Genomic DNA, 26839 nt, shown 5'->3' with positions numbered 1-26839 from the left:
AGCGCAGCTTCTTACACTGCTTAGTATACGATTCCTTATCATAAGATATAGCCCCATTAGTAGCGAGTTAGGATTCTGTCCAACGCGCTGGTGGTGCAATCTCTTTGTATAAGCTTCATTAGAGCAAGACGTGAATGGCAAAGGTTAAGCAGCTGCCGGTCCCAGCGCAGATTGCAGGGATCGGCAGGGTTCTAGCAACGCATTTCTGCCCTGCGTGACAACTGGCTTCCATAATTACAGTCTGCTTTATGATTCTAAATTGATGGTCATGAGTGGTTGATTAATTGGGGGTTCAACGCGCCGAAGCTACACTTGGACTTTGAGGCGCACCGTAGTGGAGGGCTCCGCGTGTTCATTTTGACCACTTGGGGATTTTTAACGAGCGCCAAAACCTAGACACACGGGCGTTGTCGCGTTTCGCTCCATCAGACAACCAGCCACCCCGTGCCGGATGAAAACCGCGTCCTTGGGATGGTCATGACTACGCAGCGGTGCCTCAACTGATCAATTGTTCGCATCTGTGTAGCATGTTTAGTTTAGTTTGAGCGCGAAGAGCTACTGGGAGTCGGTCTCTGGCCATACCAGCAGGTAGCGTATACCCGTGTGCTTGGTACCGGCCGGGCATGACGGATCACGAACCTTTGCTGTTGGCGCAACACGGTGTAATCACACGCTGGTGATTTTACAAGGTTGGCAAACAACATGTTCTCTAGACACTGAGCGCAAGCTCCGTGCTATGGAGGACCCGAATGGTTTTGCTCAATGAGGTTGTGGCAAGCCCGTCTGTGGGTCGCCGCGGAACCATAACGGTAAACAACTAAATAACAGATGTGACAGCGGAAATCGAGGCACTGGCGACACTTTGCAGACATGAGTCAGCTATTCCACCGGCACTCCTTGCTTGCTCGGCTGCTTTTCGCACACGGATGGCGCAGAACGTGAATACACCCATTAAGGCCATTTCGGCGCCGCCATGTGGAGCGGCTGCCAAACGTAAAACCGACCTTTGTGAATTGCTTAGAATATACAGGGTGGTCAAAATTAGGTCGACAGGTTTTTTTGAAATTAGGTGCTTAGGTTGACGTGAAGACCACCTCTACAGTGAGGTTATGAGCCCAGGGGGACACATAAATAGGGGGTAATTATTGATGTCGGTGGCTTAATTAATAATTGAATAATTAACTTTTTATTGGTGGCAGTAAGCAGGCATGTTTGTATTGAAAAGTTGGACGCAATAGTGTTCCTACGCAGTTTCATTTGGCAGAATTCTTCTAACGCATCTGTACTCCGAGATATCGAACTGCGAAGTTTAATTGCCGTTCGCCTGATTATGCATGGCCGACAGCGAAGACCAGCGAAAAGCTCCTTCCTTTTGTTCTGTCTTTCGCTAGTGGTTCCGAGTACTGCAGATTGCGATAACGCCAGCCATGACTGCAGGGGTGCCAGTTATCACTTTTGCTATGCCTTCACCCCGCTGTCAAGCTAAACACTGCACACACCCTGCACGTCACAAAAGGGAGGAGCTTTGGGCCGGTCTTCGCTGTCTAGCATGCGTAATCATGCGAACGGCAATTAAACTTCGCAGTTCGATATCTCGCAGTACGGATGCGCTAGAACAATCCTGCGAAATGAAACTGCGTAGAAACAGGATTGCGTCCAACTTTTCAATACAAACATGCCTGCTTTATTCAGCAACTGAAAAGGTGATTATTCAATTTTATTTAATTAAGCCACCGACATCAATATTTACCACCTAATTATGTGTTCCCCTGTTTGCGTAACCTCACTGTAGAGGTGGTCTTCACGTACATCTAGGCGCCTAATTAAAAAAAATTCTCTCGAGTTAATTTTGATCACCCTGTATAACAACTGTGCTAAACGGTGCTGATGTTAACTATGTTTCGTTTTATTAGGCAGTTACCCGAGGACGTGCACGACTTGTCCTCAGTTAATAAGGCGAAATGAGAAATTAAATGACGGGTACGTTTTTGAAGCAATGACGTGCATATAGGACTCAGAAGCAGTGTGATTTATTTCGAACATTTGCTTTCTGTCCACCAGTTATTTTGTTTTTAAAGCAGATTGAGCGTGAAATTACTGCGTCATTCAATTATATAGTCCACACCCGCCGCGGCGGTTTAGTGGCGAAGGCGTTGTGCTGCTGAGCTGAACGGCGCAGGTTCCATCGCTGCGGCGTTGGCTGCTTTTCTGGTGGAGACGAAAATTGAAAACGCCTGTGTGCCGAGATTTCGTCGCACGTTAAAGATTCCAGGCAATCAAAATTAACCCGGAGCTTTCCGCTACGGCGCCCCTCATATACCAGGGGTAGCTTCGGCGCGCTAAACCCCACAAATAATCTAATTATAGCCCGTAACCCTATGTAATTGCACGTGGAATCCAAAAAAGGGGGGGGGGGGGTTCGATTGATTGATTGATTGATTGATTGATTGAGGGGTTTAACGCGCCGACGCAACGCAGGCGATGAGGCGCGCCGTAGTGGAGGGCTCCGGATTAATTTTGACCACCTGGGGATCTTTATCGTGCGCCGAAATCTCGTACACACGGGCGTTTTTGCTTTTCGCCTCCATCAGAAAAGCGGCCGCCGCGGCCGGGAATCGAACCCGCGACCTCGTGCTCAGCAGCGCAACGCCTTAGCCACTGAGCCACCGCGGCGGGTGGGGGGGGGGTTCGTGAACTTTCCTAGCTGATTGCAAATGGGCATCATTGTATCCTTACTTATATAGTTTTCTCGTTTGTTGCAGTTGCAGACTGCAGACTGATAGTTGCACACTGGGAAGCTCGCTCCCTCAGGATAGCAATAAAAGATACTCTTGTATAGTATTTAGAGAGGCAAAATACACCAACCAAGGGCTTTTGTTCAAAGCGTTCCCATTGTTTCGGAGCCAACTCGGCACCTTCATCAGGGGTGACTGTGTGCGACAAGAAGCAGCGGTTATATGGGTCTTCTGTTTTTTTTTTCTGGAATCTTGCTCTTGCGCGTCGGAGGCCGTGGGCGTAGACGGTGGGAAGGGCTCCGGGGGATCTATTCAGGCTTTGCCGGTTCCCTTGTATGTGCCAGGACTCAAGGAGTAATCTTTGTGAGTAATAGGTTTCGGTGCCAATCACCTGCGCGCCGTCAAAGTTAATCCTGTGGTCAGCTTTTTCGCAGTGCTTGGCCAATGCACTGCGCTGAGTGCATTGGCCGAGATCTCTCGGAACCCTTCCCACCGTCTACGTCCACGGACTCCGACGCGCAATGGCAAGATTCCAGTAAGAAAAAAACAAAAAGCATAAGACACCTATATAACCGCTGCTCTTGTCGTACACAGTCACCCCTGATGAAGGAGCCGAGTTGGCTCCGAAACAGTGGGAACGCTTTGAATAAACACCCTTGGTAGGTGTATTTTGCCTCTCCAAGTTTAACCCAACCAGACACAGTTCTGCCGAAGATGTTCACATTCAAATGTATAGTATTTAGTGCCGTGTGCTTCTGCGGGCGCCAAATGTGCAGTGAACTGTACGCGAAATGAAGTTTTATGTATGTATCTATGTATAGGTATGTATGTATGTATGTATGTATGTATGTATGTATGTATGTATGTATGTATGTATGTATGTATGTATGTATGTATGTATGTATGTATGTATAAGCTACTATAAGTGTTTAAAGATATAATTTAACCTATCAAATAAGTAAGCAGCGGACTATCAGTTAAACAATAGGACGACGTATTTTATAGCTGGAAATACCGCAATTATTTGAAGCAACCTCAAGACACGAGGAACGAGAATATCATCGAGTGTTTAGTGGGCGTTTTAAATAGCTCCTCAGAATGAAGCCTGCTAGCGGTTTGCAAATGTCATCGAAAGACGATAGTCTTCTGCCGTTCCTGCCGTGTGAATGCCTCTCTTCTCTCTCGCGTCAACCTCTGCCTCTCACGCTATTCTCTTCCGGCTTCGCTCCTCCCACGATAAACACAGTGGAGGCATGCTCAAGAGTCAAGAAAATTCATCTTTGCCGCGTTCCACTGCTTGCGCCATCTGTTGGGGCCTTTCGTTACTTTTGAAATTGGAACACTGCCACGGGGAAGCGCCGCGAGCACTTTTTGTATTTTGGGGTGAAATGTTTTTTCTAAGCGTATTTATCTCCTTTTCTATCGCAAAAATCAAGCAGCCGTGTAATTTTAATAAAAAAAACAATGCAAATATCAGATGTGTACTGATGTCCAGCCCCAAATATGCCTAATGATTCCTTTTTGCTCAACAATGCTGGCAAGTATGAACATTGCCACCACCAGATTTAGTAGTTTAGAAATGCTTTGCCAATACGAACGCCTCGTTCGAAAATTGTTTTAACTTCTGGCCAGGTGGCTGAACCGAGAGACAGACTTAGAGGCAGACCAAAATGTTCGCATTTACGTAGCCCAACAAAACCTATAGTCCTTAAAAACTTCACATGTTGCGGATACCAGCCTCAAAGGAAGGCAGTGAACACGGCAACACACGGGGTTACCGTGAGTGCTCATTTGTACTCGTTTGTACTCAAACTCACTAGTGAGTTTGTGTGGAGGGTTGTTTTGGGGAAATCCTATTCAAGGCAAACTTCCTTCTGTACAGCTTCAAATACAATGAGCACAATGGGAGCAATGCATTTTTACTAACGTATTCGGGATCGTTGATCGAATGGCATTTCTGTCATCCTAATCGTATGGCGATATTTGCAGGATAAAGCTACTGGGGATTTGTCTTTTAAGTAAATACGATACATAATCCAAGCTGTTAGTTGATTCTATTCACATTAGGTATAATGAAGACGTTTAAGTTTGAAATTTATGGCCGGTACGGCTGTAGAAGACAGACAGGCAGCATCACCACACATGGCGCACGGTGGCAGTCTGCAGCCCGCACGGCTCGGCCTGAGCACTGCTTTTTTTCCAGCTGTATATGTAAATTTAAGAGCGAACCTTTATAAAAAGCCCCCTATTCTTATGTCTCCGCGGTCACAACCGACGACGCTGGAGAGTCTTAGGTGCTATGTGAAGGGCTGGACAACGTTGTAGAGCCCGTTTTTCTAACGAACAATGCCCTGTTTCTAATGGTTGTGTATACAATTGGGAAAAGTGGAGTTGTTTTCGATACCAGTGGCCGCAGCCATCTAAAACACAAGTGACAAATGGAACTCAGTTAAGGCAGTGCAACGAACATCTCTGTGCATACGTGCATCGTAGTTTGCGAACCTAAGCTTCAGTTGTAAATATTGAGGTGTGGGTCTGCTTAAGGAAGTCTTATTACTGCAAGTTATTCCCTTTCCAGTGTGAACACGTGATATCAATTTATCGCAGTCAAAATTGGTTTGGAGCGCGGTAAAAACGGATTTTTGTAACAATAGATGCTGGAAATTGCTAATTCGTGCGGAAATAATGTAACTGTTTCGCAAAAATGCGGTAACTAAGTGATGCAAAATAAAATTCCAACTACAGGACATGCTCGGAATGCGTAATAAATAGTCGTCTCGAAGAGTGGCTGCCAATTCTTACAGTGTGGGTGGCTGGTAGACAGCACTATCGACTTCATATCGGTTCGATGGCATGTCCGGTGGCTGGTAGCTGATGTCAGAAGGGGGCCGAGGCGGCGCATACTGCTCTCCACTGCTCGGTGGGGGCGGCGGTTGGTATGTGTTGTTCCACGACATGGCCCCAGGCCTTTCATCTGAAAAAAAGAAAAAAAAATACAGAACGAAGCGGTGATTACCTACAGGGACAACAATGTTAGAATGTTCCAGGTTTGGGCCTGCTGTTGAAGCATGAATGGAACTGAAGCGCGTAACAAAAGACAAAGCCCCGCACGGGGCACCTTGAGTGATCTTGGTGACGGTATTGGTGACACCGCGGACCCCGAGCCCCCCTAACGTAAGCTGTAACCTACCGTGGCAAGGTGTTTAGAGGTGAATGGTAAGAAACCACGAACGGTGGCCGTCGGAGCCGTGGTCAAGCTCCGGCGGACAGGATTTCTGTCTGTTTACCAGGCGGGGAGCTTCGCGACCTCTCTGACTATCAGGGTAAGTAAGGTTAGAGAAGAAAGTTCCCCGTCCCCTGCTTTTTTCCATTGCTGTATAGATAAATCACCCCCCCCCCCCCCCCCCCGAAAACCTGATCGGTCCCTGAAAAGGGGCCGCACCGATGTTGCGTACCCACCCCTTCCAACTTTCACTCTCTCGAAACCGGATATCTATCCCCGATTTTTGATTATCGAGCCTCTTGAAAAAGACAAGCCTGTCGCCTCAATGTCCGTGTTTCTAATTTCGAAGTTCGAGTTCGAATAATTGGACAGCAATAATTGGAAAACCTCCCCGAAAACCTGACCGGTCCCTGAAAAGGGGCCGCACCGATGTTGCGTACCCACCCCTTCCAATTGTCACTTTCTCAAAACCTCATGTAGGAACGGGAGCCGTGGACTCGGTGATGCGCTGTGGCTCTCGTACAGTTATTCAGGTGTGCAAGGCCCGGCCGGAACGAGAGAGCGGCGTAGACATGACACCGCCCAGGCGCTCGGTCGTGTCGATCTCGTGGCGTGTGGCACTCATGACGACGATGGCGATGGTGTCGCTACAGGGCTCCCCCCCACCCCTAGGGCGTAGCGCGTTATGAGAAATAGAGGACGGATGTCGGGCGGAACAGAAAAAATCTATGTACAGGTATGTACAAAACCGGTGATCAGTAAGATTTGTCCGCGGCCAATTTCCTCACACTCTCCTAGTCGGTCCATGGAGGGCGTCTGGTGTGTGCGATTCCATCGGGAGGCCTTGCTTGGGAGTGGTGCAGTGGTCGCAGGTGAAAACTAGCGTCGTGCGGGGCGGAGACTGCTAGCAGCGCGCAGTGGCGAGAGTGATGCCCCCGCAAGTTCGAGTGCACTGTCGGAGCCACAAAATTTAAAGCTGCCAAGGAACCGGGATGACCCGACGCACGAGAGTTGGGCGGTTTCGTTATGTTGACAGCTTTCTCGTTCCGCGGAGCTCGACCACTTGTGCGGCGTAAGTGGCGCCGTCGCCGCCACGTTCGTCTAGGGATGAAAGACTGATGGGCCATTGCCCGTCGTGGTGGCTTGAAGTGACGCTGTTTATGTTGTGTGCAGGCACGCGAGTCACGTAGAAGGGTGGTGAATGGCCTCCGAACTCGACCGAATCGTTGGCGATGGGGACGGTCGAAAAGTCGCCTCCACAGAGCTTGTGACGTCCGCACTGTCGTGGAAGAGTTGGATTGATGTGAGCGACGAGTCGGGCCCAAGGTGCACGGAGTTTGTGTGTTCGCGTGTAGCTGCCCTTACTCGGACCAGAAGACGCGGCGTCGTTGGGCGAAGGAGCAGGTGCAAGTGCTTGAGGTGGATAGGGAGGCAAAGGACTAGGTGCAAGTGCTTGGGGTGGATAGGGAGGAGAAGCAGGAGGAGGCGGAGGAGGGCGAATGGCATATTCCAGGTTTTGAATTACCCTTCCCCTTAAAATTCCGGGCGCAAGTATTTCAGGAATGTCCATCTCCACTCGTTCAGAGGCTGCCGCCCCGCATGTGTCCTGGTTGTCAAGCAGGTCGCCCCAAGGCACGGCGGTTGCGTCCACAATGTTGTTGCAGCTGAGGGCGCCTTGCTCAGAAGACTCATGCTACTCCTTAGCTTCCACCGAGACGGTACACGCAATATCACGACGACAGATGTTGAGTGGGTCGATGTGTGTTTCATCGGTGGACCACAGCGCCTGCCGTGTAGGCTGACACTGAGGGGCGAGCGTTGCGGTGGATAGGTCGTGGGGTGGGGTCGGGGAATGGCTTGCCGTGGTTGTAGGTGTGGTTGCCGCGCTGGAGGTGGAGTCCAGGGGGGCGACACCTGTGGCAAGGGACGAGGGCGATGGCGCAGAGGGTAGTGTGCGGCTGTAAAGCGTACGCGGAGCATGCGTGTACCCGTTCTGATGCAGACCGAAACAGGTCGTCCGGGAGGCCTTAGTGCGCGAGCACGGCAGCCCGAACGTCGTCGTAGGGGGTTTCGCTGGGCGGTGGTAGGGCGAGGGCGCAGCGAAGCTCGAGCAGAAGCGTTTCCCAAAGGATGGAGTGCTTGAAAGGCTGTATGGTGACGTATTTCAGCGAGAACGTAGCCTCAAGCTTGATAACCCAACCTCGGAGGTTGCGTGGCTCGAACTCCGGTATGGGCGGGTCCCCCCACGTCACCATGTCGGTGTGCCGCTGGCCGGGTGACAGGCGCGGAAAGTCCGAATAATCACTTTGTAGGAAGCAGGCGTGAAGCGGAGGCGGCTTCCCACATTTATTTAGGTAGCGTAGGCCCGGCCAGAACGAGCGCCCGCCCAGCTGCTGACTCGACGTTCCATCTGTGTCGCGTGGAACTGCTGACGGTGGCCAGGCACGGCTGATAATGATCGTGGCACTCATGATGAAGATGGCGATGGTGTCGCTACACTGATAACTATCCCCAATTTTTGATTATCGAGTCTCTTGAAAAATACAAGCATGTTGCCTCAAAGTCCGTGTTTCTAATTTCGAAGTTCTAGTTTAGAATAATTGGAGAGCACTACAAATCCAAAAAGCAGAGAGCTGGAGAACTCCAGGTGGAAGTCACCATACAGAAGCAGGCCACAAATCTCCTGAGCCAGACCCGTATTGCCGATCTGAGAATCAAGGTCACATCCCACCACAGCCGCAACAGCTCTCAGGGCGTGATCTGGTAGCCAGATCTGGCACACGAGACGGAAGCCGATCTGCTAGAACGCCTCAGAAATCAGGGTGTGACAGCAGTCAAGCGGATAACCATACGACTTGATTATAAGACAATACCTACAAAACACATCATCCTGACATTCGACCGTTCAACTCTTCCAGATAGTATGAACGCAGGCTTCATCTGGTGCTCCGTTCGAGCGTACATCCCGAATCTGCGTCGCTTTACTTACAAGTTCCAGCGGTTCGGGCATGGTTCTAACTCGTGTCGGGGCCAACCAACCTGCTGCAAGTGCCCCCAACACCATCTCATGGATGACTGTACTTTAACTCAATTTGTCTGTGCCAATTGCCAAGGACCGCACGCTGCATATTCTAGAACCTGCGAGAGGTTCAAACTTGAGAAGCAAATCATCAACATCAAGGGCGCAGAAAACATCACCTTCCGAGAGGCGCGAAAGAGGTTCGCCTCTTTCTCCCTGGGAAGGTACGCGGACGCAGCTCGCCGGGGGGCGGAGCAGCGTCTGGTTTCTACAGGGACCCAGTTCAGCGAATCTGACCTGGTCCCGCCCCCGCCGGGTTGTCTCGAGCAGCCCAACCCGTTACCACACCGCTTGCTCAGCCCACAGCGGTTGTGGTGGCAACCGTTCCGAGCGGGACCGATGCCGCTCCTTCCCCTCCTTCCAAAACCTCCAATACACTGGATTCTGCCGAGGACGTGGACACGGGTGCATCTACACCGGTTCCCACCTTCGTCGCACCGCATGGGCCAGCTGGGGCGCTCCCGACGACAGTGGCGGTGACGGCTTAAACAAAGGGCACCCGAACGGGTGCCAAGTCCAGGCGGCACAGTTCGTCCGGCATCCCCAGGCAATCTGACGACGAGATGGGCGTCGGGCCGTTCTTGCCTGCAACGCACCGCACCGCAAGGAGCGGCCTCCGATGTCCAAGCCAAAAAAAAGGCCCAAAAAGCCCATTCTAAGAGTACAGGCCTCGGCACACGCGCGCGCGCACACGCACGCACGTACGCACGCACACACACACACACACACACACACACACACACACACACACACACACACACACACACACACACACACACACACACACACACACACACACACACACACACACGCGCACGCACACGCACACGCACACGCACGCACGCACGCACACGCACACACACACACTCCATTAGCTACTAAATGTCCCCAATGGGAAGAGCAAATATCCAGTGGAACTGTAGAGGCCTCCTTAAAAATCTTGAAATGTGTATGAGAAATTGCATTCCAATCAGCCAAATGTGATGTATCTTCAGGAAACACATTTAAACTCCAGACGCACAAATCTCTTGAACAGCTATATGGTATATGAAAACGACATGGATGGTGGTGGTACGTCTTCAGTTGGTGTGGCCATCGTCGCCTCGAAATCGTTCGCCTGTCACCGCATCCATCTGAATACTGTCATTGGGGCTGTCGCAGTTCGCACAGTTATATTCAACATGTTAATAATGGTATGCTCCCTCTACATTCCTCCTGATCACGGGCTCTCGAGCTACGAGCATGCTTTGATAGACCAGTTACCAGAACCATTTCTTTTATTGGGAGACCTCAATGCTCATAACCACCTCTGGGGCTCTTCCCGCACGGATGTCAGCGGACGCCTCTTTGAAAAGTTTCTAACATAATCAAGAGCATGCCTTTTTCACAAAACATGGCCTATATACCATAATCCAGGACACAACACATATTCATACCTTGACTTTGGAATTCGTTCTGCAGTACTCTTTCCATCACTCGAGTGGGACGTGGGGACACACCCATATGGTAGGGACCGCTTCCCAACCACATTAACATTCATAGGTAAACGCCCGAACAGTTCATCTTTCCATAGCAAATTTAACGAAGCAAAAACAAACTGGAGTACATTCACATATACATCTAAACTACAGCACAGAGCCATGGCACACTTACACGTAAATGAAGCAGCCCAACTTCTCATGGCAAACATTCTCGACGCCGCCGAAAAGTCCATTTCACAGGCCTCCGGTGCCGCGCACAACCCTGGTGGAACGAGGCGTGGAACGAGGCCGGCAGGCGAGCACGAGGGGTGTAGCCCGAAACAACCCATTCCCGTTTGAACCCGTCCCGCTTCCCGAAACGCCCTTCCCGTTTGGCCCGTCATGTGTGCGCCTGTTCCCAAAACGCCCTTCCCGTTTGACCGCTTTCTATTTCAACCCGTTCCAAAAACAGCCTTCCCGTTTCAACCCGCTCCCAAAACGCCCGCCTCAAATAGTTCATATAACTTTCTGAACTCGCAGTGCCCTTTTGGCCTCCAAAATTGCGCTGGACAAGGTAGTGTAGGTTATTGAGTAAGTACTACAACATATTTTACTCATTTCTTGCCTAATTATTTAGCGCGGGGGCAAATTCAATTTCACCTTGACTCGAAGATTCGGTAGATGGCGCCACCGACACAGTTTCTTTTTATAGCTCTACAGGCGATGGCTACAGTATTCTCAAAACAACTACAGTCATTGTGAAGTAAAGCAATAAAATTATGCGTGATTTGTTCTGAAATTAATATATTAGATGTCGCTACTTACGCCGCGGCGGCCGGAATACGCAAACCGCAAACGGTGTGCTAACCGGTAACACGGTAAATGGTGGAGCAAACACGGTAACGATATGCTAAAACTCTCTATGATGGACGGATAACTACCTAAATGTTTGCTTTTGCTTTTCCATGTACTGCGTGCCCGTTTGCGTATATATGATCCGTAAAAGGTACACGCAAGAGAATACAGCTTGGTGTGCTCTTAACGCCACGATGAAAAATTTGTGCGAACCATTTCCTCCAAGCAAAAATTTCAGCTTTAGACTTCAATGGCCATTCGTTTACAGGTATGTGCATATAAAGTTACCCTTGGCCACACATTAAAATGGACCGTACCACTGGCTTGGTCCACAATAGTTACCGCGTTCATAAAATACGTTTTTTTCTGTGGTTAATTATATACCGCGAGATCTCTTTCCTGCGTAGAAATAAAACAGTACCCCTGTACTACCCCTAATAAATTAATACTAGTTGCATTTGTTAAAACACCCAACTTCATTTCCGGCAAGAGGTCCGGACGCTACAAACTGGCACTGCTACCGCGGAAAGGTTGTATTTTGTTAATTGTCGTCCTTTTTTTGTGTGTGTGTTGCATATAAGAGCATGTGCATTCGTATATGCAACCGTAGGGGCTGGAACTATCACCGCTGCCGCGGTGTACACATGCGAGCAACACGTTCCAGACCGCTCGACCAACGCAGGAGCAGACGGAAGCTACGTAATTCACCAACGCTGTACGGGGTCGGACGCAACGCAGAAACCTACGTGTTGTTTTTTTAATTGGTGCCGCGTATCGTAAACCCGCCCAGTGCGAAAAGGTTGCAGGTTAATAGGGCGTCTGCATACTTTGGATCCGCCGGCCGTAACGTGTTTTTATGAGGTTAAATACAGTTAGACGTAAGTATAATTTCGAAACTCGCACGCCTCGGTCCGAGTCAGCCGAGTCGAAACTGGGTTCGTTATCCCGGGAAGAGGCTAAATGGGAAACTACGAAATGGGAAGGGCGTTTTACACCAAGTTGACGGAACAAACGAGAAGGTTCAAATGGGAACGGGTTCAAACGGGAAGAGGCGAAATGGGAAAGGGCGAAAAGGGAAGGTCGTTTTGCGCCGGGTTGAAACGGGAGAGAACAAGCGGGAAGGATGAAATGGGAATTGGTTCAAACGGGAACCGACCAGCACGAGAGGCTCAGAACAAGGCGTGGGGTATCCTTCGTCGGTACCCCACGTCGGATAACGTTGTACCGTTCAAACAGGTAAAAGCATTTGGGAAGCGCGTGCGCCGTGAGGCAAAAAGGGTGAGTAGGCGCACCTTCCTCACATCCATACATTTATACCCCGACACTCCCAAAATCTGGACAGATATACGAAAACTCAAAGGACAACAAACACACAGCCTGCCCTTTGTACATCAGGGGACACACTGGAAGACCAGGCTAACACACTTGCAAACGTTACCAACACGTGTCCAATTCATGCAGCACAAAACATCTGCAGAAAAGAAGCCCTTACGTGACAAGAGCGAGTCAAAATAGGCTTACAACTCTGAATTCACACTTCATGAGCTGAAGGTTGCTCTTGTCACTTGTAAACCTTCAGCTCCAGGCCAGACAACATTACATACACTATGATACAACACCTATACGCAGACACTCTTGATACACTCCTGCACCTATACAACCAGATATGGCTTTCGGGGGACATTCCACGCTCTTGGAGGGAGGCTATAGTTGTGGCTTATCTGAAAGAAGGGAAAGAACCTTCCTCTCCCGTATTGCCGTGACAAGCTGCCTGTGCAAGCTTCTCGAGAAGATGATAAACCGTAGGCTTGTGTACTTTCTTGAGTACAATGGTCTGCTCGAGAACTACCAGGCATGCTTCAGGGCGGGTTGATCCACTAGTGATCAGCTGGTTGGTCTAGAATCGTATATAAAGATGCTTTTATACACAAACGGTATTGCATGACCGTATTTTTTATACCGAGAAAGCTTATGATACGCCATGGCGCTACGGCATTGTTGCAAAGCTAAAATCCTGTTGTGTAACAGGTAACATGTTTAATACCCTTAATAGTTACTTGCACAAACGAACGTTTCCTTCGTGTAAGAGTCGGGGCGGTACTTTCAAAAGTTGATATTCAAGAAAATGGCGTGCCTCAAGGTGGAGTTTTGAAGTGCACGTTATTTATTGTCAAAATGAATTCTCTGCGCAAAGCCTTGCCTTGATCAATCTCCTGTTTAGTGTATGTGTATGATGTAGAAATATCTTTTAAATCTTGCAACATATCCAAACTTCCTCTGTTTGGATATCCAAACATATCCAAACAAACTCCTTTGTTGGTCAGACGAAAATGGTTTCAAACTTATTCCCGGGAAAGTACCTCTGTTGTATTTTCAAAGAGACGCGGAACAAGGCCCAATCGTGACATAATTCTCAATGGTGACCCAATTCCTGTAAAAAAGGAACACAAGGTTCGGGGTGTTGTGATGGACGAAAAACTCACATTCATCTCTCACATCAAACAACTCAACCAAAAATGTCTAAATACTATGAATATTCGGAAAGTACTATCTCACCAATAATACGGTGCAGATAAAAAACTCCTGCTGCGCCTTTATACCGCTTTGGTGGGGTCTCGTTTGGATTACGCAACTGTTGTGTACGGGTCGGCCAGGAAAACAGCACTAAAAATGCTCGACCCAGTGCTGCACTTCGGGCTTCGCCTTTCGTGTGGTGGTTTCCGTACAAGCCCTGTCCAAAGTCTGTATGTGGAATGCGACAAATGGTACCTAGCGTACCAGCGAACTTACGTTGATCAATTATATGCTTGTAAAATCTCATAAATCGATGACCATCATTTTCAACCTTTTTTTATGGATACATCCACATCACAGCTTTTAAAATCGCCCATCCATGTCTCTTCCCTTCTTGCAAAGAGTGAGAGAGGAGGCGGCTCTACTTGATGTTTTCTTTTTAAAAACCTTCAAATCATCTCGCATTGATTTTATAGCACCATATCACCTTCGCACTGTGTCGTGCGACTTCTCTTTCATCCAACTCGATAAAAAAATTGAATACCAAGAAATGCGATTCTGCAGCACTTTCTCGCACTGCAGGAGAAATATCAGTGCACAGAACTTTACAGCGACGCCTACAAAACTGCCACCACTGTGTCATATGCCGCACACGGACACAATTTTAATGTTTCTGAGACCATGAATGTAAAGTTCAGCATTTTCACAGCAGACTCATATGGAATTCTTGCTGTGAATCGCGTAGTTGAATCTCGTATTCCAAAATCGATCATTTACACTGATTCACTAAGTGTCGCGCGGGCGTTATCATACCGAAACAAATCGAAAAATTACATCATGAATCTTGTTCTTAGGACGATTATGTAGCATGTGGCTCAAATCTTGAGGTGACTGTTTGTTGAGTCCCAGGCCACTCAGGGATCGCGGGAAATGAGACTACAGATGAAGTGGCCGCCGCTGCTGCACTCACCAACACAGTGCACGTAACCACAGTACCCTACACGGACCTCAAGACACACATAAAGCAACAACTACGTAAAACATGGCAAAAATTGGAGTGAACAGACAGACAACAAACTACACACTGTAAAACCGCACTTAAGATGATACTCTACCGATTCACATAACAGACACACAGAAGTTGCCTTAGCAAGGTTAAGAATAGGCAACACACACGTAAGACACTCCCACCTGCTCACTAAGGCCCATGTGGAGCGGGTGTGGAGAGGGCCTATCCGCAATCCACATACAAATTCAATGCAAGGCATATGACAACACAACCCGCCGCGGTGGCTCAGTGGCTAAGCCGTTGCGCTGCTGAGCACAAGGTCGCGGGTTCGATTCCCGGCCGCGGCGGCCGCTTTTCTGATGGAGGCGAAAAGCAAAAACGCCCGCGTGTACATAATTTCGGCGTACGTTAAAGATCCACAGGTAGTCAAAATTAATCCGGAGCCCTCCACTACGGCGCGCCTCATGCCTGCGTTGCGTCGGCGTGTTAAACCCTACAATCAATCAATCAAACATGACACAACACGACGCAAACACTTCCCACAACTATACACACGACACATTCAACAACACCAATCATACTTTTTAGAAGACGAGCCCATGTTTTCAATCAAAAGCGTTTTTGAGTTTCATACCGACGTAAAATTTTCACATCTGATTTCTTAGCATGCATCTTGACAAGCTGGCCCTTTACACCAGTCATCTTCCTTACCTTGTGTTTTACTTCGTTTAGTTTAACTGAAATGGTTTACTTGTACTTTCCTGTCATTCTCATGAAATGAATTAGGTTTGGTGCTCTTTGCCTTAGTTGGCCTTGCGCCATTACAAAACAAACATCATCAACAAAAGACAAAGACGAAAGAAAGAAAGGCACAACGAGTGTTAGTGATGTCCTCTCGTGTTTTCGTCCTTGTCTTCTGTACCGCGCGTTTAGTCCCATTTATGACTGTGTTACATTAATCTCCAGAATAGTGAATAGGCCATAGGCGAGGCACTGCACTGAATTCAAAGTAGGGCTTCTTAGGAATGTAGCGGGATATACTTGAGCCTTCTCTCCAAGTGACATTTATTCAGTTGGAACAAGCCTGCTGATAAAATTGGACGGGAATTTTATGTGCTGGAACATTTTAACGATTACTTTGTCTGCCATTGTAAACTGCGAGTAGTTCGTGATGACTAAAGGTTTACTGGATTACAAATGTTCAATTTTGGAGGCAGCAAACATGGAGTCGGCGTGTATACTCTCGGCTAAACTGAACAGGACAGGAACAAAGCAATGTCAACACAAAAAAAATCTTATTGCATTAGTTGAAAGTTTATTGCGACAACATGTACAGGAATGGCTATACAGTTGTCGAGGGGGACGGTCAAAAAGGCTACAGAAAAAAAACAGCTTTTAGCAGTTCCACCCCCTGCCAATACCGTTGGCGTTCTCGCTGACAACGCGGCCGCATGCTTCGACTGGCGGTTGGTTGAGTGAGTTGATGTTCCTGTTTAGGTGCCGCTGCAGAGCGCAGTGGATGGAAGGGCGTCAGCCGTGGATCTCGATCCCGTCTACACAGTGGTCCCTCTAGCATGGCCATATATCTAGCAAAGAGCTAGTGAACAACACAAGCCGGTTGCACGCCAGGAATACACTCACTGCCACAGTCACTACTTCGGCCTTGGCAATCCGATCGGTAGTATCTTTGACCGCATAAAAGACCAGTGAGATGTTATGTTGGCCTAGAGGATTCATGAACAGTAGCCCAACGAGGTGGGCACAGGGGACCCAGGGCCTCGCTCCCCAGAAACTAGCACAAATGAGCCTGAAGTACTGAATTGGAGGTTTAGAGCAAAGAAGACCAGCATGGCGACGAGACAAGTGAGGCGCTCACCTCATCACCGTTATCTTCGTCTTTGCGCTAAGCCTCCCATTCAGTACACATCAACTTCCCCAACTACATGTTTATTGAGGGAGCCTGAAGTACCCGTCACCGTCGTTTCCCTGATTGGCAATGCTGTAAGTTTTCTGCCGCATGAAACCATCTCCAAGGTGTTAGTTTCGATCTTCCACTGAGGAGGATGGCGCGGCAAAGGCACTCTTGTCGCCGCCATTTCTTATTAAAGGAGTACTGACACGAAATTTTCGTGTTGTTTTTTTTCTCTGCTACGGGTGCCTATCAGCCCGCTAATCATAGGATGGCACATTAGATGGTCCATCGCAGTGTAAACAGTCATTTACGGCGTCATTTATTCGTGTCAGTTTCACTTTCTACAAAACGAACGCCGAGCGGCTGCCATGACAGGAAGGCGACCGTGACGTCACTATTCTTGTCGCACCGCTTCCGGTCTGGACGCACGCGTGCGCACGCTCGCGCGCGCGCCCAGACCAGCCGAGGCCTTCACCATCCCCGCGCTCCCGGGCAGCAAGACGTCAGTCTCAAAGCCATGATGTGTACACACGGTGTAGCAGCGCGCGCCAACCGCAGTCAGCGCGTCGGCTACGTCGCGGGAGCGCCGACGTCGGCAGTTTGGGGCAAGTAGCAGATGATGTCACGCTGGCCCGCTCTGGGCTTTCTCGTGCGGGCAGAGAATAAAATGCATTTAAAATATGTTATACTTAACGGCTACTGTAGAGGCGTGCTGGGAGATATCTCCTGATAAAAAGGAAGCATTTTCCATAGTTATCTAGCTTTGAATTTTCGTGTCACTACTCCTTTAAAGAATAAAAGTCCCCAATTACCACTTCCCTGCATACACCTCTTAATCGGATTCTCCGGTGTGCACGAACCAGTATAGCCGTGCGCATGTGGCTCAGGCGAGAAGAAGCGTGCATACGCCAAACGAATTTGCTGCGCCACTCCCGAGAGGACAACGATGAGTTAAAACAAGCGCTCTCGCATGTAAAAAGAGTTAGGGGTTCATGCACACGTGGATATAGGCACTGCCAAAGTGCCCAACTCCCGTGAAAGACGGGGAACATCAAGCCGATCTAGAAACTGAACCCTGAGTTTATCATCAACATGGGTCAGTTGCTCTCCGAAAAGAAAGGACACACAGAATCAACAATGTGTGTCCTTGTGTTTCCTGCAAATATTCCAAATGCTGAGCTTTTTATGGAGCCCCATTGCAAAGAGCGGCATTTATTGAGCTACTCTTACATGTTAACTAAAGAAACCACCCCGAAATTAATCTGGCTTGGCCCTTGCCCCAGGGCTTTTCAAGCGTTCTTTGCTCGTTTTGGTCTATAACTATTGCGCTAACAATTACGTCATTTACATTGCTGGCAAACACCCAGTGACACCCACAGAGAAAACGAGGTTACCTTTAATGGTAAGCTTTCATCGAAAGGAGAGACACAATAAGTGAGAGGCCGGATTTGGCTACAAAATGCTTTGTAATGCAGCTGGGCGAAATACCAGAGTGCTACAATTTGGGTTTCAAACAAAATAGACGTCAAAACGTAATATTGGGCGAGTTGGTGCCCCATTAAAAAGGCAAACATCGCCAAACGACTAAATACAAGAATCGAAGCAGGCTACGGACAAGCAGAAAAGCTGTGTCTGCTTGTGCCTTCCTTCAGGTGCGTTTCGTCGTTTTGCGCGGTTTAATGTTTAAAGGAGTACTGACACCAAAATTCGATTTCTAAGAACTGATATAGTTCGCTTCATAAAGCCGCCAAGTTGCCTTTCTGCGATTATGGTCCCCAAGCGTCGCTTGGAACCAATCTTAAATGGATACTACTTCCGCAGTTTTGTGAGACCCGAAACGCCTGGCTGAACCGCTCTGTAGCGTGAGTACCGCCGATGGAGCGTTGTGACGTAAAAGCGTCCTGCCGATCTGACTCTAAGTGGTCGGTCCCGTCCCTCTCAGCGAGCCACACGCATATTAGTCAGAACGAAACCCACACCAACACAAAGTAAACATTTTCGTTGGGTTGTGGTGCCTTTTGTTCTGTTTTGCCCCGCAGGCCGCAACTCTGGGAAGTTTGGCTGAATACAGTGGAAGTAATCTTCAATTGAGACAGGGGGGAAGCGGCGTCGTGAAAGGTTCAACAGAAAGCGTGACGTCATTGCCGCCGTAGAGCTCCCGCGCTTGCTCCCGGGCTCTCAGCGACTGGAATGGAAACTGATCCCATGAATGGCGCTGTAATTCATAATCGGCAGCACTTTGGCCACTCTTAACTCGTGCGTTACGTTTTATGGCGTATTACGGGCACATCGGACCAAAAATAACTGAAATAGTCAAATTTGGTGTATTTCGCGATCACGAGAGTGCATCTAATGACATCTTCAAACGCTATGCACACACAAATAATAGACGCAAAAATGCCGGCGTTAGATTGCTTTGGCAGCAAGAGAAAATTAGCTGCGGGGCCCTATTCGGCCTACCGTGCTGCTGTTCGGTTGACTCCACGCATCCCATGTGGCCCGCTCTTCAAGACAGGTCGTTTCTCCTGGAAAGGGGCTGCTCCTGGTGTGTCCTCCGGTCCGCTATACGATGCGTGCAAAAGTGAGGCACGGGGTCACCGGCGTGTGGTACCACAGAAAAGTTTTTGCGGTAAAACATTTGAGAGATCGCATGCTGTGCATCCGCACATTAGAATGCGTTGTTTATTTCCCCCGTATTCCAGGCGTACTTTAGCCTGTAATTGTAATACTTTAAAGGGTCCATGAAGAGAAAATACAACTTCGTGTAATTTGAAAGAACTAGGATTCAGTATCTCACTCAGCTCCATTAGAGCCCCAAAAGCTGTTTTTTTAACAAAAAAAAAACAAGAAGTATTTAAAAACTTTCGAATTTCGCGCCACGGTGACGTGTTATGAGCAAGAATGACGTCATACGGGCCAACAATAAAACATAATTTTCAGTGCGTTAACTGCACGTTAGCATTCAAGCGATGCGGTCAAATGGAACTAGAGGCCCCATTACAGACGTCCAGTCATGTGTCGTCGCGACAGGTCAGTTAGGCGGCCGCCAATCGCACAAACAAGGTTCCGTGACGTCATAGGAAAGTTGCGGGAAATTGGCTAGGGGGTCGCGACTGCTTCACACGTTTTCTTTAATATCTCCGTTATTTATTCGAAGATTGCAATTATATTAGTATCATTGTTATCGGGACTAAGCAGCCTTTCTAATAAACCAAACTTGTATTTTGTCTTCATGGCTCCTTTAAGGGCCGCATTCCAAGTCCCTCCTCCACTCCATTTGCTCCCTCCAGTCGGCTGAGAGGAGTATTCCGCAATGCTTATGCACGGGGCAATTGATTTCAAGGATCGCCCCCACTGGATACTCGAGTGGAGGAATAAGCTGAAAATATTGCAAAATTACCTTGTCAGTCTGAAGTCTACAATGCTATGGCTAGTTTTTTTTTTTGTCATGTTACGCGTACAGTGAGAAAATTATGTTTCTCAGCGTGTTCCCTTCCTAGCATCCCCCTCGCCGATTTTCTGACTCCAGCTATGAACACACACTCGCAAGCCGCAAGGCTTAAGTTATCAAATTGCTATCTTGTTTATTTGAACAACCTATAAGTGGAAAAAAGTATTGCCTATAATACGCGTGAAATCGTAATTCTGATGTCCGCATAGAATGAAAACAAAAACTGTCTGATGTCATTAGGGTTCGCGGCGGACGCGAACGCTGCGTGGTGTGTTTTCTTCTCCCGCTTACTGCAAGCTAGCCTAAGCCGCTTGATTAATGAATTACGTGGGCTAAACTAGGCAAATGCAGTAGCAAATATAGGACCTCGACAAATTCGTTTCAGTGTTTTTTTAATGTCCGTAATACGCGGTAACCTTCAATTGACAGTGGAATGGTCACTTACAAGTGCGTCTAATAGATGGCCAATGCGGCACTCAGCAGACACCTGGCTTAAAGCCTTGTAGTACAGGTATACTTCGAATTCATGAGGACCAGAACGCTCATCTAAGGTCCAGTATAACAAATCTGTTCATATCATTGCGAGATTAGCAGTTGTGTTACATCAGACAGTTGCGCCGAAATAAACCATGCGATTTTCTTCAATACATTACAGTGAAACGAACATAACATGTAGATAATAAATGTACCAGTGGATTTTATTTAAGTAAGCTTACTCAGTTGAATGCCACCCTTGCTTGAACTATCCCGTCCACTTTGCCACGGCTTTATTGCAGCAGCAGATGTTCTAAAAAATTAAAGTCGTTCCACTGAATGTGAAAGCTGTCAAAAGCGCAGCAGTGATTCGCCATAATGGACTGTAACGCCGTTATCCACTCAGTGTTACCAGCCAATGCAATTCAAATTTCCCGCCTTTGCAGTGCTTGCGCGCCCCCTGCCTGAGACTTCGCCAGCGGGAGTTCTGTTCTTTTAAATGCGAATGCATTTCTTAGTCGGGGGTTGTCGTGCGTCCATCGGCGTCCGCACGCAGGTGTTATCTCTCCGCGCCCCTAGCAACAGCTGTGGCGCGCCTAGCAACCGGAGTAGGTGGTAGCTCGGGCGGGAGTAGCCGAGGGCAAGGGGAGAGGAGGAGCGCGCGCGGGCGTGTGAGGGCGCTTGCATCGCGGAGCTCGGGTGGAGTAGCGGAGAGTGAGTGGAGAGGAGGAGCGCGCTCGGGCGTGTGAGGGCACTCGCATCGCGGAGCTCGGCGGAGAGAGCTCGCGCACGGGGCGGGCGTGTTGCGCGGGTCTCTGTCTCCTCTCCGCGTACCCTCTCTCCGCTCGCTGCGCTCGGAAAAATATATCGGTGCACCCAATGCATTCTCATTTCCGCACGATCCCCTTCGGGGAGGTGGGGAGAGTTTTTTTTGTGCTTGCTTTTCCTCCCGAACGTGTCGGCGTTGCACTGCCACTTTTTTCGCTTAGTATTGTACAAACCAACCTAACGAGCGTTCTTAACTAAATGAACGCGGGCGATGCAGGTTAAGTACATATATTATGCATAAAATGTACTAACAGTTTTCTTTGCGCTAAACAACGGGAAGATGTATGGGAAGCGCCAGTGGTTGACGAGTTTAGAACACTTATGACTATATAAACCGCTCGGCTTTCGAAGCCTCTGCGTTACGCCGCGACGACGGCCGATACGGCCGAACGCCGTGTGGCGCTACAGTGCTCTGCACTTAATAAAGTATTATTTGAGGAATGATCTTTCAAGAAGTTTATTCTTTTACCAGTGTGGCTGAATAATAAGGTGAACACAGGAGGACGTTACGGCTTTCTCTCCACTTGGGTTTTCCCTAATCAGTGTGGCCGGCTGTAGAGGCCTAGGCTACAACACTGAATGCGCTGGCAGTATACGGTTGCCTTTTGCCATATTACGACATGGCACCATAACCCCAACGCTGGTTTAAGGTTCCAGACACGCACCGAAAACCCTTCGCTACAGATAAATATGATCCTTTACACTTGTGGCAATTTTTGAACGCTCGAGTTTTGTCGAGAAAGTCGAGGAGCTTAAGAATTACTGTCCTGGTTTTGTTTTCGACAGGTTTCCCTTGCCTATGTATTTTTTTCAATCCCGACAGGATCAATCTCGAGCTTGGCTTTAAATCTAGGGCGGAAATGTCATTTTAGTTTTCAGGTATTCTTTATATTATTAAGTTTCGTTTGCGTGAACGGTTGTCCATATCTTCTACCTTCAGTTCGGGGGCAGACACAATTCTACAGCTTGTTCAACGCAGCTGGAAATTTTCGCGTTCAGAACTTCAAGGCTTTCTAGTTTTTTGTCAGTTGAAGCCAGCCTATCTGCTTTGATTTAATTTATGTCGACGGCAATCTGCTCTAACTCTTCTAACAGATCTTCCATTTTGTGTCCGGGGTTGGTTACACATCGCCAGCGAGAAGCAGTAATTTCCTAAGGCATGAAGCCACCTCATAAATACATGAGCAGAACAGCCTTGATAGCATGAAATTATTGATCACATGAAATGAAACCAGTTAATCAGTTTAAAGGGGCCTTGAAGGCGAAACGCAGCTGTCATCTATTTGAAAGAACTAGCGTTTCATAACTCACTCATCTCCATTGCAACCACGAAAGACGTTCTTCTGAGAGAAAGAACGCAAGCAATTTATCGCAAAACAAAATATCGAAAAACGTTCAAATTTTGCGCTACACTGACGTGCAAGGTCATTTCACCGTGTCAGTACGGCTTAAAAAAACTCAACAGAGCAGGCTCTACTTAATATAAGGATAGTATAATAAAAAATTATCGCGGGAAATAATTTGCTCTCGGTAGATTCTGGGATCTACAAAAAGCATTTGACTCTATTAATCATGAAATATTGCTAAGAAAGCTAAAAAGGTTTGGTATACACGGAATAGCGGCTGACCTATTCTGGAGCTATTTACGTGTAAGTAACAGGGAGCAATTCCTTGAATTTAATGGTGTTTCATCAGAGTTATTGGAAATAGAACAGGGTGTTCCGCAAGGATCCAAGCTGGGCCCGTTGTTATTTTTAACATATGGGAATGGTATTCCAAACATACCGTGTACGCTCCAGATAGCCATGTATGCAGATGACACGAACATATTTTTCAAGTAGCAGTGTTAGCGAACTCCAGCATGACGCAAATAGGTATATAGAAATATTATCAAACTGGTTGCACGAAAATAACTTACAGCTAAACGTATCCAAGACTACCTATATCATCTTCAGATTAATAAATAAGAAGATAGATCAAGGCATTCATATTGAATATCGGAGAAACATAATCAGCCAAGTTAAAGAGCAGAAGTTCTTAGAGGTATGGTTTCATGAAGAATTATCTTGGCACCCGCATATAGAACACTTAGGCAATGAAGTTTCAAAAATTATTGGCGTTCTCTTACAGATTAAGTGGTTTAATACCACTTTGGCTAAAAAAAACAGCTTATAACACTCTTGTTTATTTTAGGCTTTGCTACGGGTTGTTAGCGTGGGGAACAAAAAATAAAGTAAATTACAAACGGCTGATCGTCTTACAAAAAAAATTATCTGTGTACTTGCCAATTTTCATGGATGGACACTATGCCAACTTGAGAACGGGTCCATAATTTTTCCAGTGCAGTATGCTTAAGGCTGACCACATTTATCATACGAAGCTTTTATAAGTTGTACACGAAGAAAGTCTTTATGGCAAATATAACGACACTAGGAGTATATACTCTTTAGGGTATCTGAAAATACATACTCCGAAATTACGAATAAACTACAGCAGGCAGTCTTTTCTGTTTCAACACACCGACATACTGAATAATATTGGAGACCAGATTGATTTAAATAGACCACAAACAAATTGAAAACACGGGTGAGAAATTGCCTCTTAAGACAGAATTTCTGCTTCAATGGGTAGAACTGTGGATGTTGTGTGGCAGTTGCGGAGATATCAATTAAAAAAAGCCGGACAGGTTGTCTCTTTAATTGATTACTCTGTAGTTTGGGTGGGTGTTCTTTCGGAACTTTACGGTAGGCCGCAGCGCAATAGAAACGTAAATCTTCACTTTATATGCACTGTAATTCAATATTACGGATATTTGAGATACGCACTTTGTATTTATCTATGACTGGCGGTAAGTTAAAATTTTTAATCCGATTAATCGGCTGGCTTTAATCGGTTAATCGATCGGTTATTCGGTTGGGTTGGTTTAGGAAAAAAATGACCAAACACGATATTTTATTAATGTTCAAAATGATACAATTATAAAAATAAGATCGACACGCTCACAGGCCTGTTCACAGCATTCCAAGTGAGTTAAGCAGGTCATCATCGTGATGCTGATGCGGGCGATACGGGTATCACCGCGTTCGTCACTCACACTTTTAAAGAATCAGGAACATCGGCACTCAAAGTATGACAGTCTATACAACGGCCGAACGGTGCGGGTGACCGCAGGCCGATTTTTGTAACGCGTAAATTTGTCTTGTCCGTCATGGATATAAGCTGTCGGTTTTAATTACTACCATCTCTAAATATACTTGCGTCGATTTCTATTGTGCTTATTTGGACGTCAATACGATCCTGCTCGTGCACAATTTCAACACGGCACTCTTTTTGTAGGTTGCTCACATGACTTAAACCGATTAACAGGCTTAAAAAATTAATCGCGGCTGAAGCACAAATCGATTAATCTGAACGATAATCGATCAATCGGCCACCCCCTAATTACAGATATGTACTTAGTTACGGAAATTAAGTGTGCACAGAATGCATGTCGAAAACGGTTTATGTGCCCAGAAACGACGATTCACGTAGAAATGCGATGCATTTTATGCTATGAACGCAACTACACATGCCGTACAGCCCAAAGAAAATTTAAGAGTCGCAATGTTTTTACACGAGTCTAGCACAGCCGTGCTAAAAAATTGTCGCAGGCGCAACACGACTTAATGTGAACGATTCTTTTTTGCTACTGTATTAATGCTATAAATCATGGATTCTAGTATACGTCTGAGGAGGCTTGCACCGGTTGAGTGCTGGTTGACGTTTCGAACCGGTCCTTAAAAGCATGCGTCTCGAAATCACGGCACGTCACATTGTATGGAAGCACCACGACGACGCCCCGTTTCCATATTGGAGTGACCCTTGGTTCACATCTTATCTGCGGCGTTCATTCGCCAATGGCAATCCGACCCCCACGCTTGCGGGCAGTGAACCACGTCGAGCAGCTTATTCGAGCGCGACGTGTAAGAGATTTGAACTTCTAGAAAAAAAAATGAGTTGGGAAGTTTTGAGGCGACGACAAGAAACCACTACGCCGAGGCTCCTCTCGCCCCTCGTAACGTCTTCCTTGTTAGTGAGGTAATCTGGCCCTGCTCCTCTCTCCAGTTCCCCGTCTTCCCAGTTTGAAGGACAAATGGACATTTTCGGGGCTCCTTCCCGCCGCTGTACCGCGAATGCGGTTAGAAAGAACGTGGAATTGCGGTAAAATGGTGCCGAATTCTTCGCCTTAAACAATTATGGACAAGTGTACAATAACCAACGGATTGCATGCGGTATGCCGACAGCGACTTCTGTGATACCCCAATAAGCATGGAAAGGGCGTTACTGATTAGCTGACTGCTTGTCAGGTAATCTCCTTAGCATAAGGTGACTCGCACCAGCATAATTTGGTTTACTGGAACCATACCGATTCCATGTAACGCCTTGTAATCGTGAGAGTGGAAGGGATGAGAATTAAATCTAAAGCATCTAAATCATCTAAAGCATACATAACCACTGTTGCTTACGGGGGAATGGGTACGAATATTGATTAATAACATTTTTACATAAACATTTCTCGACTTGAGAAAAACAAAACACGCTGTATTGCGTGGGCTCGATACCAGACCGTTATATTTCGAAACTCTATCTCAAAGCCACGAAGATCGAACGGCGGGCCTTCTTTAGCCGTTGATTAATTGATTGAATATGAGGTTTAACGCGCCGACGCTACACAGGCAGTGAGGGGTGCTGCAGGGCTCCGGATAAATTTTGACCACCTGGGGATCATTAGCGTGCGCCCAACTCTTGAACACACGAGCGTTTTCGCTTTCGCCTCCACCAGAAAAGCGCCGCCGCGACCGGGAATCGAACCCGCGTCTTTGGGCTTAGCAGCACAACGCCTTAGCCGTTAAGCCACCAAGGGGGGTCCCTTTTTAGCCATTGGTTAGAAGGATGTCCCTGGTGTTGAAACCTAACCAGTAAATGGCGTTAGTTGATTTTACTTCTGTACCGTATACGAAACGAAATGACGCGCCCGGGTCGACTCCACCACCTCGTCCTCGGTAGCACGATGGCCTGGCTCTTCAGCCACCACCGCGGCTTGAATTTTAGGTATGCATCCAGCGCGGAAAGGAGCGTTAACTAGTCTGTAGCGTAGGCAAGCAAGAGGCGATTGCACTTTTGGTTGGGGCGAGTATAGCCATATATGTGACACGGTGGCCTTTGATTTCGTGCTGTGCAATTGGGTACTTGTTAAAGGGCTACTCTTGGCATTGCCGCACGCAGATTTCCTAAAGGACGCGTGTTGTTCGTGTTTCAT

General features: G+C 47.6%; 1 protein-coding gene across 2 annotated transcripts in view; it reads right to left on the bottom strand.

The window, feature by feature from the left end:
• The window catches only part of LOC144137893 (uncharacterized), a 46193-nt gene that overhangs the window by 15122 nt on the left and 4232 nt on the right, over positions 1-26839 (bottom strand). For both annotated transcript variants that reach the window (XM_077669918.1, XM_077669911.1), the window contains exons 2-3: positions 19248-19349; positions 5538-5709 (exon numbers count right to left, since the gene is read on the bottom strand). In XM_077669918.1, the coding sequence (XP_077526044.1) occupies positions 5538-5709; positions 19248-19281 (206 nt within the window). In that variant the 5' untranslated portion in view covers positions 19282-19349. The remainder of the gene's footprint in view (positions 1-5537; positions 5710-19247; positions 19350-26839) is intronic.

This window comes from Haemaphysalis longicornis, unplaced genomic scaffold (assembly GCF_048455015.1).
Source record: "Haemaphysalis longicornis isolate Haplotype H1 unplaced genomic scaffold, Haemaphysalis longicornis Haplotype H1 scaffold_1, whole genome shotgun sequence".
Classification (NCBI taxonomy): Eukaryota; Metazoa; Arthropoda; class Arachnida; order Ixodida; family Ixodidae; genus Haemaphysalis; species Haemaphysalis longicornis.
This window is presented reverse-complemented; position numbering and strand designations above follow the sequence as displayed.